General features: G+C 40.0%; 3 protein-coding genes across 3 annotated transcripts; 2 read left to right on the top strand and 1 right to left on the bottom strand.

The window, feature by feature from the left end:
- Window positions 1–271: 271 nt before the first annotated feature.
- LOC140766555 (protein PIGMENT DEFECTIVE 338, chloroplastic-like) lies at window positions 272–3,681 on the top strand. Its single transcript, XM_073105962.1, has 8 exons — window positions 272–1,058; window positions 1,656–1,730; window positions 1,815–1,886; window positions 2,060–2,140; window positions 2,258–2,355; window positions 2,740–2,865; window positions 3,139–3,187; window positions 3,298–3,681. The coding sequence occupies exons 1-8, from the start codon at window positions 294–296 to the stop codon at window positions 3,493–3,495; spliced, it is 1,464 nt and encodes a 487-aa protein (XP_072962063.1). The 5' UTR covers window positions 272–293; the 3' UTR covers window positions 3,496–3,681.
- A 153-nt stretch (window positions 3,682–3,834) lies between these two features.
- On the bottom strand, window positions 3,835–7,137 carry LOC140766547 (pentatricopeptide repeat-containing protein At3g49170, chloroplastic-like). Its single transcript, XM_073105950.1, has 3 exons — window positions 4,637–7,137; window positions 4,081–4,320; window positions 3,835–4,008 (listed from the first exon to the last, which is right to left on the bottom strand). Exon 1 carries the CDS (start codon window positions 6,945–6,947, stop codon window positions 4,650–4,652), a length of 2,298 nt encoding a protein of 765 aa, XP_072962051.1. The 5' UTR covers window positions 6,948–7,137; the 3' UTR covers window positions 3,835–4,008; window positions 4,081–4,320; window positions 4,637–4,649.
- Window positions 7,138–8,817: 1,680 nt separating this feature from the next.
- LOC140761627 (cytokinin riboside 5'-monophosphate phosphoribohydrolase LOG-like) lies at window positions 8,818–12,310 on the top strand. Its single transcript, XM_073099049.1, has 7 exons — window positions 8,818–9,019; window positions 9,665–9,762; window positions 10,238–10,268; window positions 10,488–10,587; window positions 10,692–10,762; window positions 11,527–11,670; window positions 11,793–12,310. Exons 1-7 carry the CDS (start codon window positions 8,888–8,890, stop codon window positions 11,886–11,888), a joined length of 672 nt encoding a protein of 223 aa, XP_072955150.1. The 5' UTR covers window positions 8,818–8,887; the 3' UTR covers window positions 11,889–12,310.
- The last annotated feature ends 1,914 nt before the right edge of the window (window positions 12,311–14,224 follow it).

Below are 14,224 nucleotides of genomic sequence, written 5' to 3'. Positions count from 1 at the left end.
TATAAAATGTTCGTATTAGTCTTATCGTCCTTTCCTTTGATTTAATATAAATTAGTATTTATAATTTTATTTTATAACTAATATATTGTCTACTCAATTATTTTTTAAATTTTGTTATCAAAAGTAATTTGATAAAAAAAATGAAAAAAAAAATCATATTTTAGAAAGCCTAAGCCCAAGCCCAAGCCCAAGCCCAAGCCCATATCCAAAGCCAGCCATATTGTAATAACAAAGATAACGATAACCAACGAAGGTATACCGTATTACGCACTCCACTGGTGTGTGTAGAAGAAATGCGAAGCCATCTCTTAGCTCGAAACCTTTGCTTACCTTCGCCACTACCTCAACAAACCAGAGCCATCCCAAGAAGAATTCCTCGTTCCACCTCTCACAACCTTCTCCTCTTCTCCGTCTCTCCTAGAAATCCAATCTTGAGACGAACCCATGTCACCAAATCCTCCCAAATCGACGATGGCGCCTATGTTAAGGAAGCCGATCTCGAATTGCTTGGGAAACCATCACCAATCCCATTCGTGGCCGACGAAGAAGCCTCCAGTCCTACCGTACCACCTGAGCGAGAGGAAACACTAGCCCCATTGTTCAATTTCTTCAAGGCCACAGGTTCGAGCACGGACCTGGACAGCGATGAGAAGCGAGAGGCGGAATCCATGAAAGTGGCTGTCGAATACTACGACCCGAAGCCCGGGGATCTGGTGGTCGGCGTGATCGTGTCTGGGAACGAGAAAAAGCTTGATGTGAGCATTGGTGCGGACATGCTTGGGACGATGCTGACCAAAGAGGTTCTTCCACTTTATAAAGATGAGCTGCCGTATCTCCTTTGCGACGTCGAGGAGAACGCCGAGGAGTTCTTGGTTCGTGGGAAGGTTGGAGTTGTGAAGGATGAGGAGGCATTGAGTAGAAAGAGGGTGCCGGGGAGGCCTGTTGTCGATGTTGGCACTGTTATCTTCGCAGAGGTACTCGGTCGAACACTTAGCGGGCGGCCGCTATTGTCTATGAGAAGGATGTTTCGGAGAGTTGCCTGGCAACGAGTGAGGCAGGTTCTAATCTTCTTCTTCTTATCCCCATGCGAATTTGAATGTTTTATAGTGTGTAAGTACTTGTTTATGGTTGTTATCATTGGACATGAATTAACTTTTGCTTGGATTGGGATTAACTAAAGGAAACACTAGGTTGGAATTGATCTTTCGGTTTTGTCTGGTAGTAATTTCAGTAGAATTGGCGTATTTTCTGCTAATATTTATCTTGGAACAAGACATAGTATAAAGGTCTCATTTTCCCATTCATTTCAATTTGCCCCATGATGCTCAAGAAATAGATTTATTCAAATTGGATTGTATAGGTGAAGCCATTCTAAGATTGAACCCTCTCAGCAATTAATTGCTTATGATTGCTCAGCATTCATCAACATCAGCTTGGACAATGGAATGGATTAAGACTTGAAAAAAAGCTTCGCCTCAAACTGAGCTAGTCCATGTCTTCTTCAATCTGCTTTATAGATGATTAGAGATGCTCCATTTTTCCTAGTGTAGTCCTGGTATTGTATCATCTGATAGTCATGAACTCATGATAGATATTCGTAGTGCTCATTTTTTGAATAATATTGCCAAAGATGAGGTTTTATGTACTTCATGCAGATTATGCAACTCAATGAGCCTATTGAAGTTAAAATTTCCGAGTGGAATACTGGTGGTCTCCTTACAAGAATCGAGGTCTTAGTTTATTCGATCATATCCAAAGTTACAATGATGCCTTTATGATACTACAGTAACTGATTTCACTCACTTGATTTTCAGGGACTAAGAGCATTCCTTCCTAAAGCTGAATTAATGAATAGAGTGAACAACTTCACAGATTTGAAAAATAATGTAAGTGCCTTAATGGAATTATTTCTATCTGATAAATTATCTATTTCTGTGATTCCCTTATTCCATCCATAAATATTAGGGTATATAATCTTCTTCTATGGACTGACTTATTAAAGTTGACTTTTCGTTATGATATGTTCTCAAGGAAAATTGGATGATTCTACTTTGTGCAGGTTGGTCGAAGGATACATGTGCGCATTTGCAGGATGGATGAAGTGACTAATGACCTGATAATTAGTGAGAGAGAAGCCTGGGTTAGTTCTTTAGATTGGCCATTCTTTGACAACTTACTCCTTTTGTCAAAAATCAATATTATCCCGTGTCTATTTTCAAATTTGCATATGCTCTCATTGTCCTTGTTCTTTTCACAGGAGATGATGTACCTTAAAGAAGGAACTCTTTTACAAGGAACCGTTCGCAAAATTTTTCCGTATGGTGCCCAAATTCGGATAGGCGAGACTAGTAGGAGGTAAGGATTTGCACCTAAATGTTGCAACTATTCCCTTTATTACTTCTTGAGCTGGAAGCTTGTGATGTCAACTTTAGCACTAGAACCACTCCATTTTTCCTTTCCTTTATCCCATTAATAGATGTTCTTCATCACCTTGGGGTGTATTAATCTCTTGTTACATTTTATGGAAGCATTTTGAATCTGTTGATAGCCTTGAAAAATCAATAGTTTGTAAATGGATTATCTAAAAAGCCATAATCATTTCAACTCATGAGGTTGCAGAATGTGCCCCCTTTTTTTTCCACAGCTGGCTGGCTAATTGGCATCAATTGCAAGTCTTCATGTCCTGTTTCTATTTAATTCTTCTATCATCCTTAATTAATAATTGGTTTTCTGTCGCAGTGGATTACTGCATGTCTCAAACATTAGCCGTGCTCGTGTAACATCCGTAAGTGACATTCTAAAAGTGGATGAGGAGGTGAAGGTTCTTGTCGTCAAGTCAATGTACCCAGACAAAATTTCCCTCAGGTGTGCCTTGATTAGGTCATTCCTTTTCCGTGCTTTAATTTACATTGATTGTTGTCTGTGGTTATGCACGACTTTCTATTTGAAAGCACTCAGAAATTCATCTATTTTCTATTTCTTCATAAAGTTTATCCAAGCACACAGCTCCTGTAAATTAGCATGACTAATAATTAATACTAGTTAAACCTGGCTCTCCCTGATTTGCTATATCATCAGCTAGGAAGAAGTATCGACTTTCTGAGCTTATTTTTATTACCCTTGTTACTTGCTCTACAGCATTGCAGATATTGAAAGTGAGCCTGGACTCTTTCTTTCAAATAGGGAGGTGAGATCTCACTGTTCCTTGTTGATTATGTATCTGCTCTTCTTGCAGTCACTTCCATCTCTTTTTGGATGTTTATTTGTTCTTCGCTATTTTTGCTTCTCTAATCACAGAGGGTGTTTTCCGAGGCGGAGGAGATGGCAAAAAGATACAGACAAAGGCTTCCAGTCATTTCTGCAACCAATAAACCAGAGCCCCTGCTGAATGATACACTTCCATTTGATGACGAGTCTACGGTATATTCAAATTGGAAATGGTTCAAATTTGAGCAGCATGATGAAGTTGACAACAGTGGTGACTCACAATTGTAGTTCCCTCTTTATCTTTTCCTTTAAAGAGGTCAATAGAAGCTGTGGAAGAGTCGAGTTCAGTCAGTTACATGGGGGTCATACAAAAATGTTTATTCTTTTTTCTCCTTTTGTATTCTAACCAAAATTAATGTTGAAGATTGGCCAAAAACATTAGGCTAAAGATTTGGCGAACAATTTTGTTTTGTAATCACAATGAGTAATCAATAAATTTTTTATTTTCTTAAAAAAATATATATACAGCAGAAGAACAAGTGAATGTGTACAAGTTATCTCTTTACAAGAAGCTTGCGTTAAAGGAACACTGAATTCAAAGCTCTCTCGAAGGTTTTCCTGACCAAGAGGAAAGACATTAATCCACTGCTAGATCATAAAGAAAAGGAAAGGAAAAATCAGATCCAGCAAAATGATCATTCCCCGTTCAGTGGTTCTGAATCATCTATCATTCATCTAACTTCACCTTTGTTTAACTGGAAAGATCCAATCCACTGCCATATTTTCTTTAGCCCTTCTTCCCTGAGAAGTAAAGGTCAGAACTTTAGATTTGTACCAGCGTATTCTTATTAGTTCAAATATGAAATTTTGTACCTTCTAGTTATGAGTTTGGCTAAAACATCAAGTGCTGATCATTGCAAGAACTGCTGCCGAGTCCCTGATTCTGTCATGGATAGCGCTTGACACAGCCCTCCATCTTCGGAACCTCAATTCCTCGAGACCACAATCTGACTGTCTTCGATTAACCTCATAACATGCCAAAGCCCTTTTGAAGGTCATGCCAGAGATTTTTCTCACGTTTTAACATTGAGGAGTTGGGACCTCGACAAGCACCTAAAAGAACGAAACATTGCAATCCATGATTAGAGTAGAAAGAAAATAAGTGAGACTTGTGAATTTATTATCAACGTTTTAACTGGATGAGTCTTGTGACTCTGTTAATGAAGGCCAGGAACAAATATTAAAAACTTGTTCTCTAAGGTGAATGCTATGGAAAACAAATAAAAGTAATCATCTCTCTTGGAAGGAAGTTACACTGTTAATAAGAAAGAAAATTTGTTGTCTTAAACTCTACAACTATAGTTTCTGAAGGTTCCTTCAGTGGAAAAACTAGTTTTAGCGAGTAGACTGAGATTGTAGAATGACTTACAGTTGATGAAATTCTAAATCCAGCTGCAACCAGGTTGCTTGTTTGAATAAAGTTCTTTTAATTTATTCCTGAAAGATCCCATGTTATTCGATTTCCCAACCGATCCATATATGTTGATAGGATGCAAATATGGCATTTGGTCCCTCTGATCACATGCAAATAGCTGATTTGCTGCATGCTCTGCCAATTTATCGTTCCAATTCAATAGGCAGCCACTTAGCAATGAAGTCCACACAGCAGAATCCGGTTGACAAGGCATTGACTTCACTAACCTTTCAGCCTTCTCAACCATTCCTTTCCGACATAGAAGATCAACCATACAAGCATAATGTTGTAATTTAGGTACAACTCCATAATCATGTTCCATGGAACTGAAGTAGTGGTGAGCTTCCTCCAAAAGGCACATATGACTACAAGCAAAAAGTATAGCAAGAAGTGTGACCTCATCAGGTTTGATTGACGTCTTCTTCATATTCTCAAATGTTTGGATAGCCTTTTCACCAAGACTATTTAAAGCATATCCATAAACCATTGTATTCCATGTCACAATATCACGCTCGGCCATGCCATCGAATACTTGTTTAGCTATGGCCATATCCCCACATTTGCAGTACATATTTATAAGTGAATTTCCAACTATCAAGTACAACTGCAAACCAAGCTTGACAGCAACTGCATGAAGTTGCTGCCCAAGGATCAACATAGACAGCTGTGAGGAAGAACTGAGAAGGCTAGCTATAACCAACTCGCTTGGGCTTATATCAGATGTTGCCATCTTCTTATAGAATAGAAATGCCTCAGCAAATAAACCATTTTGGACAAGTCCAGTTATGAAAGAATGCCAAGATGCAGCATCATTCTCAGGGCACTTCTTAAAGAGTTTGTAAGCTTCGGTAACCTTTCCAAGACGCAACATACCGGATATCATAACATTATATGTTACACAACTCCTTACAGGCATCTTGTGGAAAAGCTCCCATGCATTTTCCAATAATCCTTCCTTCATATAACCGTATATCATAGCTGTATATGCCATCGCATCTAATTGAAGCATTGCGTTGAACAACTTTTCTGCTTCCTCAAGCCTTCCATTATCCACAAAACTAGATATCAAGGAAGTGGTCGCTTCCATTGTTGGTTCGGGCATCTTCCAGAACAACTCAAGAGCATCATCAATTCTATTATCTTTCAGATAACCGTCTATCATAGAGTTCCATGAGATCCTGTCCTTCTTATACATACTATCAAACAATTTCCTGGCCTCATGTACCTTCTTCTGGTTTATGTAACCATGCATTAAAATGTTCCATGAACCAATATACTTGCTTTCCAGTTTGTTAAATTCTAACCTTGCTTCTTTCATGTCCAAAGATTTGCAATACATTAGAACTAAGGAGGCCTCAATGCTTTGGTCAAGATGAAATCCAGATTTTATAACATATCCATGAATAGTTTTACCATCTCTGATACTTTCTAGACCAGAAAATGCAGTTATTACCTTAATGACAACAGCTCTAGTAGCTTTGACTCCGTTCCTGATCATATAAATAAACAATTTAATTGCCTCATCATATTGCTCAATACTAACAAATCCTCCTAACATTACAGACCATGATACAGAATTTTTGACAGGCATCAAATGAAACAACTCAAATGCAGTCCTCACCTTCTTAACCTTGATAAACCCATTAATCATGGCGGTCCAAGACACAACATTACGACTTGGCATCTGATTAAAAACTCGACGAGCATCACCAATCCGGTGATTCAGCACATAGCCCGAGATCATCGCATTCCACGTGGCAATACTTGGACTATCGATACCGTCGAGAACCCAGACCAAACAGTCAAACACACTGCAATTCGCATACATCGTGATCAGAGAAGTACCCACAAAAACATTTGCCGAGCATTGCGTCTTGATCGATATTGCATGAATCTGTTCCCCTTGCCTCAACGCTCTCAGCTTTGCACAAGCAAAAAGCACAGTGGAAACAGAAGTATAATTGGGCCTCAACCCAAGTGAGTGCATCTCCAAAACCATCCGCAACACTTCATTATACTGACCTTCCCGACCATAAGCGGTCATAATTGAATTCCACGAAACAACATCTCTTCGCGACATTTCATCGAACATCTTCCTCGCGGAAACCAAATCGCCAGATCTCGAGTAGCAATCAATAAGTTGGTTCACTCTACTGATGTCTGGGTCGACAACAACACTCTGTATAGAAACCGGCGCCGACGATTGAGATCTTAACAATTTAAACGAGAGAGCTGCAGACTTATTAAGTATACGAAGGACGTTCATTTGATATCTTTAGGAGGGACAAAAGCGAACAGCTCGACCACCACCACCTAACGATAAATCTCATGGAATTATTTGGGCCGAGCCCAATACTAGGATAAAGCACCCCAGAATAGCCCAAGGATAAACTCCCGTATAAATTCAGTGAACAGAATAAGCACTCCATTCTATGGATATGAGATCGGATAAGGAGCCAATTAAAATCCAGATCTTTGGAGTGAAAGGTCACAAGAGTCACAGGCTAATGACCGGTCATATCCATGTGACCCAGCATTTATTACACCAAGCCAAAGACAAAACGACCCAATTCTATCTCCGTTTTCCCAGGAATAAGAAGACACATCCCCTTGAATAGTTAATCCTATTCGACCCCAACCCAATCATGACCTTCACCCTCTCCTCTCGGCTCTCACCCCCTCGGAAATCACCAAACCTCGCCAGAATTTAATACGAAGAGACCCCCCCAGCATCCTACTATGTCCCCTCTCGCACGTGCCAAATTTAGATTTTAATACTAAGTAAAAATATTTTTAACTGGAGTTCTATATAAGGATGATTTAGAGCTTATTTGTGGTCTGTTTTTAAAATAGAATTTTGGTGTGGCTAATTTAGATTATAAATTTGAGAGACATATGCTCGTAATGAAATGCTTTTTTTTTTTTTTAACTTTTTAATTTTAAAATTCTCCTTCTCCCGCGCGTGCGAGGGGAGGGGGGGCCCACCGTGTCTGAGTTACTGTACGGAGGTGACGTCGGAGACGGGCGATGGTTGATCCAGGCCCCGAATCCGACGGCTAATGATGCCGCCTGGCTACGGACGAGCAGTGCTCTGATCCGCCGTACACGTACCCTGCCGCCGTGCTCGGCATCGGACGGATGAAATCTCGACACGTGGGTCACGGCGGACGTCGGCCTCAGGGCTCGGAGGACAACCGACACGCCCGGCTGCAGCTGCCACGATCGTTGCAACAGGTCGGCGACACGCCAGCTTCGGAGTGGCCGTCTCGTAATTTTAATAGCTTCTCAGGGGCATTGCTGAAGAATGCCCGTCTTGACGTCACGGCTTCAGTAAGAAGCGTCACCGCGTCAGCCCTCCGTTGCTTTTTATATTTAAAGTCACAATTTTGATTCTAATTTTCTAAGCACCAAAAAAATTAATACAATTTAATATAATTTCATACAGCTACTAATTAAGTTAGAGTATAATTTGAATCTGTGGAGAATTATTTGGGAATATGTAATGGTTGTTGTTAACATGATAAGAGATATGAAAGATCTTTCTTCGTAGAATAGAGGAGAATAAATTGGACATTCGTAGAAAAAGAAACACTCCACATGAGCAGCGTGGGGGATGTTAGGAATAATTTAAGCAGTATCTTAGTTGTAACGTATCAGGAATAGTATAAATCGTAGGAGTAGTCAAATTAAAAGATGCACGAAAAAAAGGTTTTACTGAAGAAATGTATTAATTTTTTAATATTTAAACACCAAACTACCTTCCAATTTGGAAGAACGTCCCCCGTGTAATTCCAAATCACCGTATCCAGTTGGCGAAACGAAGACCCCACTCATTAAATGCTCAAAATTCCACTTATCCGAAGCGAATCCGGAACCCCCTCAATCTCGTCATTGAATTACGACCAAATTCCTCCCCCGAAAACACATCATCGGCCGTCCGATCTAATGCGCCGACACCGTCGGATCGAGCGCGTTTCACCTAAAATCTCGCTTCATCTCTCGCTATCTCCGCCCCCACACCTGGGCCCAAAACCCTAGGCAAAAGCCAACCCGGTTAAAACTCCCTCCCTCTCTCTCTCTCTCTCTCTCTCTCTCTCTCTCTCTCTCTATAAATAGAGGCGTAGAGGGGATTTGTTGGAGAGTCTCGTGTGGTCGTCGTGCTCATTGTGTGGAGAGGTATATAGTTTTGAGTGATATAGAGTAGTAATGGAGGTGGAGATGGAGAAGGGAGTGGAGGAGAGGAGAGCGAGGTTTCGGAGGATTTGTGTGTACTGTGGGAGCACATCGGGGAAGAAGGCGAGTTACCAGAATGCTGCCGTGGAGTTGGGCAAGGAACTGGTACTATAAAGAAGAGATCTTTTCGCTAAGAAAGTTTTCTCGTGGATCGCTTTTCGCTACTTGTTCTTTGCCTTGGTTTTTCTTCGTTTCGATCTGACATTAATCAAGGAAAGGTTTTCTAGATTGATTTTTTGGGGTTTCAAATAAAGTAACGGAGCAGTAGGAACTTTTTGATTCGTATCAACTCGGTTGATGCATTTTTACCCATCTAGAAGAATAACCCTTTTTTTTATTTCATATTAATCATTTTATTTCACGATAATAAATTTTGGAGGGGATTTGGCATGAGGGATTGCTTAGCTGTAATCCCTCTGGCTGTTGAGCAGCCTTCTTGCATGATCACTGCGAAAAAAATTCCTATTAAAAAACGCTGCTTGCGTTGATATTTAAATAAATCAGAAGATACCCTTCATTCCATAACCTGGTTGGGAAACGTGGTGCCTTGGTATCATGACTCATTACCATGTTTTCCATAGTATTTCTATAGCTCTTGGTGCAAATGGGCCTTTAAAAAATTCAGAATTCTGGGATTCATTTACTCCTCAATTTAGATACAACTTGGAAGCAGCAACTTGGAGTTTGACAAGTGGCTCAACTTGGCTACACTTACGCTTTCGTGCTTACATTTGCATGGTTGTGATGCAGGTGGAGAAAGGAATCGACTTGGTGTATGGTGGGGGGAGCATTGGGTTGATGGGTCTAGTTTCTCATGCAGTTCATGATGGAGGGCGCCATGTCATCGGGTTCTTGCTCCTATCCCTATTCCTTCTCTTACAATGTTTTTAATGGAGTCTTTTGGTTTGTTCTGCTTTAGTGCTTTTGTGGGTTTCTACTCACTTGATGCATGCTTCTCGTTTCAAAACGGCAACTTCGCTGGCCTTATGTTCATTTATCTTTACGGTCTTGTCGATATGCGTACTGTATCATGCCCTGTTAAATGTTGCAGTTACCATTGCTCGATTCACTAAAACGGAAGTACCTTTTTGCACTATTTTGAAAAGTTTGACGAAAGAGTAGTCTCCTTCTCCCTCTCTCTTTCCCTCGGTTCCAAGATGGTTTAATTTGCTCTTGTCCTTTGTCTTTCACATGAAAAGGTCAAGTTTGCTTTTCCTCTTGGGAGAAAAAAGTTTGGAGCTTTACAGTTTTATTATAGTTTTCTTAAAGCTAGAAAGGTTTGTCTGATTGATATCTCCTTACCTGTCTCTTTTCTTTTGGCAGGGTTATCCCGAAGTCCCTAATGCCAAGGGAGGTGAGGTCATTACTGAAGATTTGATCTTATCTCTTTCTACTTGATAATGTGCTCTCTGCTATCGCCATTTTCTTACAATAGAATCAGTCCTACCATAGTATTTGCAAGAGTTGATTGTTGACATTACCCAACACTCATCCATAATCTATTATAATACGTTAGAATTTTAATTGTTATTGTGTTAAGTTTGCAATGCTAAATGTCATCAAATTTGTGCAGTTAACTGGAGAATCTGTTGGGGAAGTAAGAGCTGTATCGGGAATGCATGAGAGGAAAGCTGAGATGGCGCGGAATGCAGATGCTTTTATTGCACTGCCTGGTATAATATCTTATGCCCATTTTAATACGCCTTGTATTTTTAAGGGGGTTGGATTCATTTCAACTGGACTGCCGCCTGATCTTAATGCTTGATGAACATGCTAGGTGGATATGGAACTCTAGAGGAACTGCTAGAGGTCATCACTTGGGCTCAGCTTGGTATCCACAAGAAGCCGGTATCTCCTTGCTTCAACAACCCTTCGGAATCAACGTTGTTCTTTGATTATTGTATAAATATAGTGTTTGATACCTTTGTCACAGCCTATGCATTTAGTTTGGGGCTTCCTTTCACACTTAGACTATCTATCTCGTTGCACTCTTAGGCATAAGCGTTGAATATATAGCTTTAACAATCCTCTCCTAAGTCCTATATTGGATGAGATTTAATGAGCATGCAGACCGTGCGTTGGATTGTTTATTTTTTTTATTCTAGGCAAGTATTCTTCATACTGTTTATATATACTTTTGGTCCAGCTAATTGAGTGATGCCGGGGTTGGATCTGGCATTGTTTTCTATACTTTCAGTCAAAGAATTCTATTGCTAGCTTTTGTGTCACGCAATTGCTTTAAGAAAAATAGAATGATCAAGAATGGAATATCTTTTCAGTCATATTCATGTCTTCGTTTTGTTCCTGTCACCTCCATAATTAAATACAGTCAAAAGGCGTGGGGATATAATGTGGCCCTACTTACGTATCACTTTATTTTCATCAGCTAGGATTCTCCAACCTAGGTAGATCTTGAGCTCTTTAGATGATTTAGACTTTTTTAAGTACTGCCATAGTCTATGCCGAGGAATTACCCAGAAGAAGATAACCTGAGATTCCCTCGGGGTGTCTTTTATTTCAAACGCTTATTATAAATAAGTACTGATTAATATTTACATTCCTATTCCTATAGCAGATATTACTTTTGCTAAGTTTGCTTGTAATTTGAACAGGTTGGTCTTTTGAATGTCGATGGGTTTTACGATTCTCTGCTGTCATTCATTGATATGGCGGTCAACGAGGGTTTCATAACCCAAGCTGCTCGCCAAATTATCATATCTGCCTCATCAGCAAAGGAACTAGTTAGGAAGATGGAGGTGGACCACAATATACTCTCTTTGTCAGACCTTTTTTTTTTTAGCTTCAACATTGGACAAAATTAACTTTCCAGTGAATGTTTTGTGTAATCTAACTGCATGCTTTCTATCAACTGCTGTAGGACTACGTCCCAGAGTATCAGACACCTTTGGTTTGGGAAACTGACCAGAAAGTGCTCAGTTTTGCGCCTGAACGAGAATCTGGTGTTGCTTCCTAACCTTTCAGATTTCAGACTGACCATCCTTTTGGTTCTGTTACTGATCATACTATATACTACTCACATGTTGCTAAAATCTGTTAGTCTTGAGGTGAAAGCAGAGCACAACCCCAGGGTCCAACCAGTTGGTGGACCTTTTGTTCCTCACATATCTAAATGAAATGCATATGATCTTTTGATAGTTTACTTTATCTGTTAATGTACTTGTCAATGTTAGCTACAAGTGCTGAAATATATGTATCACATCCTTGGGCACATAAAATTATAAAGTGATGCCGACCAAGGAAAGGAACAAGTTATATGGAAGGATCTTCTCTTTTGTTTTTGATTTTTTGAAGAAAAGTAGGTAAATCCTAGTTTGTGAAGCTTTGGCCTTATTATTGTACTATTAATCTATTACAGTTCCAACATTTCATTTTCCATCTCATCTTTGTTAGATAAGTTGTCCATGACTACTGTCGGCAAGGGACATGAGGACATTTGTGGGTCCTTTGGTCGAAGACAATGAAGGCCATGCCTTTGGCTCCTTCTGCTCTTCTTCCCCCTCTTGCAATTCCTACCATGCTGCGTTGAATTGAATGTTCCCTAGCCAAAAGAAAAGTACAAAGATGAACTGATGATGACTTTTGGCTTGCAGTTTCCTTTCAAAACTTTCCATTTTGTCCTGCAGCTAGAGTTGGGTTAACAGTGATGGAATTCCTTTGACCAAACTAAGGAGTTGTTGAGGCTTAATCCAAATTTGCTAGTTCTTATCACGATAGATTATCTTAGGTAACTTGTTATAAAAAATTAGATTGTTGGGTTGTTTGTTGAGTGTTAGGTAGCATGGTCTATTCTGCTCATAGAAATGCTATTCACACTCTTAGGTCAAAAGCTAATTGGGTCGTCCATCACCAACCTGGAGAAGGTGATATCACTCGCTAATTCTGATTCCAATTAATGGCAAGATAAGATAGGCTCCATACTTAGAATGCCATGGATCATTAACAGTGCTCATTCTTGACACAAATATTTCCCAAATATATTAGTATCTGAACCCATCTAGGCCCATAGTCCGGCCCAACCCCAATTGGATTTATAACCGACTGGGCTTTATGGTGTATTATCTCATCCAACCTCTTGTGATATTATGGCCCAGAAATCAATCCTATTGGAGGCCCATAAAAGATAGCCCGTAGTAGCTCGACATAAAAATCAATAGAAATTTGATTTCATTATCGCAGGCATCCTATCGTATATAGATAATTCATCTCAATTGTTTATGTTTAAAAAGTACCAAAATATTTTGTTAGGTGAAAGCTAACTAAGTGGGTTCTAAAGGCAAAACTGTTCTAAAAACAATTGATATAGAATTAATTTTAGATTTTAAGGAGGCGGGGGGGTGTGTCAAAGACGTCTAATTTAGAATGGACTATGATTAGGTTCCACCACATCAAGTCATCAACCAAATGGAAAGAAAACTACAAAACCAAGTGGGTCTTTTTGCTGGACAAGCTTTTCAAGTCCGTAATTAAACAGTGAGGAGAAGGACGAAGTGTCGGCAGTCTGGTGCACTTTAAAGTGACTCAATGTGACAGCTACAGAGAGATAGCGAGAGGTGTAGATACCTTTGGAAGAAGCTGAGAGCGAAGGTTGATATTAAACATTCGGACAGCATAGTGCTGCAATTTTATATATATATATATAAAATATAAAGCCTCTAGAGTGGAGTAGTTCAAATGGAAATAAATTCAAAAGAAGACGAGTTCTATTAATATTTAGGCAACGTATGTGAGCACACACTTAGTAATAATTAAACCCCTTTAGACATAAAAGAGCTTGAGCTTGTAGACCGTTACGTGGAACATTCTTTAAACAGAACACCTATAGGCTATAGATAGATGCCTAAACACCATTAGCCCAGCATCTTGTTGGGCCATCCGATCAATCATGGCCCATTAATCACGAGCGCACTTCGTATCCCATCAGACGGTTAGAATATCTCCATCACTCAGTTAGCCTAAACTTGTCTTTAAATATTCTTGGCCACCACCACAGGCGGGTGGTTGAGCCGTTGAACTGTCACTGATCGAGCGGCTCCAGTTCGCCCCCTCTCCTTGGACGGCTGAGATTGCCCGTCTTAATTATCTACAACCTGGCAAGGCCGGTGCATTATGGTAATTTGGTTGGTTTAGAAGGGCAGATTTGGGTGAACATTCGCGAGAGTTAGTAGCTGACCTGGCGTGCCTACTAAAAGAAAAGGACCGGGAGTGCGAAAGAGGTCAAATTTTATCTACTTGAGCCGTCCTAAATTATGCGTGTGAGGTAGTGCGCCGTGCCACGTAGGATGGTCTCTT

The sequence above is a fragment of the Typha angustifolia genome, chromosome 1 (assembly GCF_048772165.1).
Source record: "Typha angustifolia cultivar Huaian chromosome 1, ASM4877216v1, whole genome shotgun sequence".
Classification (NCBI taxonomy): domain Eukaryota; kingdom Viridiplantae; phylum Streptophyta; class Magnoliopsida; order Poales; family Typhaceae; genus Typha; species Typha angustifolia.
This window is presented reverse-complemented; position numbering and strand designations above follow the sequence as displayed.

Excerpts from the sequence above, each read along its gene's own strand:
- LOC140766547 (XM_073105950.1), bottom strand. The coding sequence starts at position 6,947 with ATGAACGTCCTTCGTATACTTAATAAGTCTGCAGCTCTCTCGTTTAAA.
- LOC140766555 (XM_073105962.1), top strand. The coding sequence starts at position 294 with ATGCGAAGCCATCTCTTAGCTCGAAACCTTTGCTTACCTTCGCCACTA. Across the intron at positions 2,141-2,257 it reads TTAGTGAGAGAGAAGCCTGG|GAGATGATGTACCTTAAAGA; the intron begins GTTAGTTCTTTA and ends TTCTTTTCACAG. Across the intron at positions 2,866-3,138 it reads CCAGACAAAATTTCCCTCAG|CATTGCAGATATTGAAAGTG; the intron begins GTGTGCCTTGAT and ends CTTGCTCTACAG.
- LOC140761627 (XM_073099049.1), top strand. The coding sequence starts at position 8,888 with ATGGAGGTGGAGATGGAGAAGGGAGTGGAGGAGAGGAGAGCGAGGTTT. Across the intron at positions 10,588-10,691 it reads TGCTTTTATTGCACTGCCTG|GTGGATATGGAACTCTAGAG; the intron begins GTATAATATCTT and ends TGAACATGCTAG. Across the intron at positions 10,763-11,526 it reads TTGGTATCCACAAGAAGCCG|GTTGGTCTTTTGAATGTCGA; the intron begins GTATCTCCTTGC and ends TAATTTGAACAG.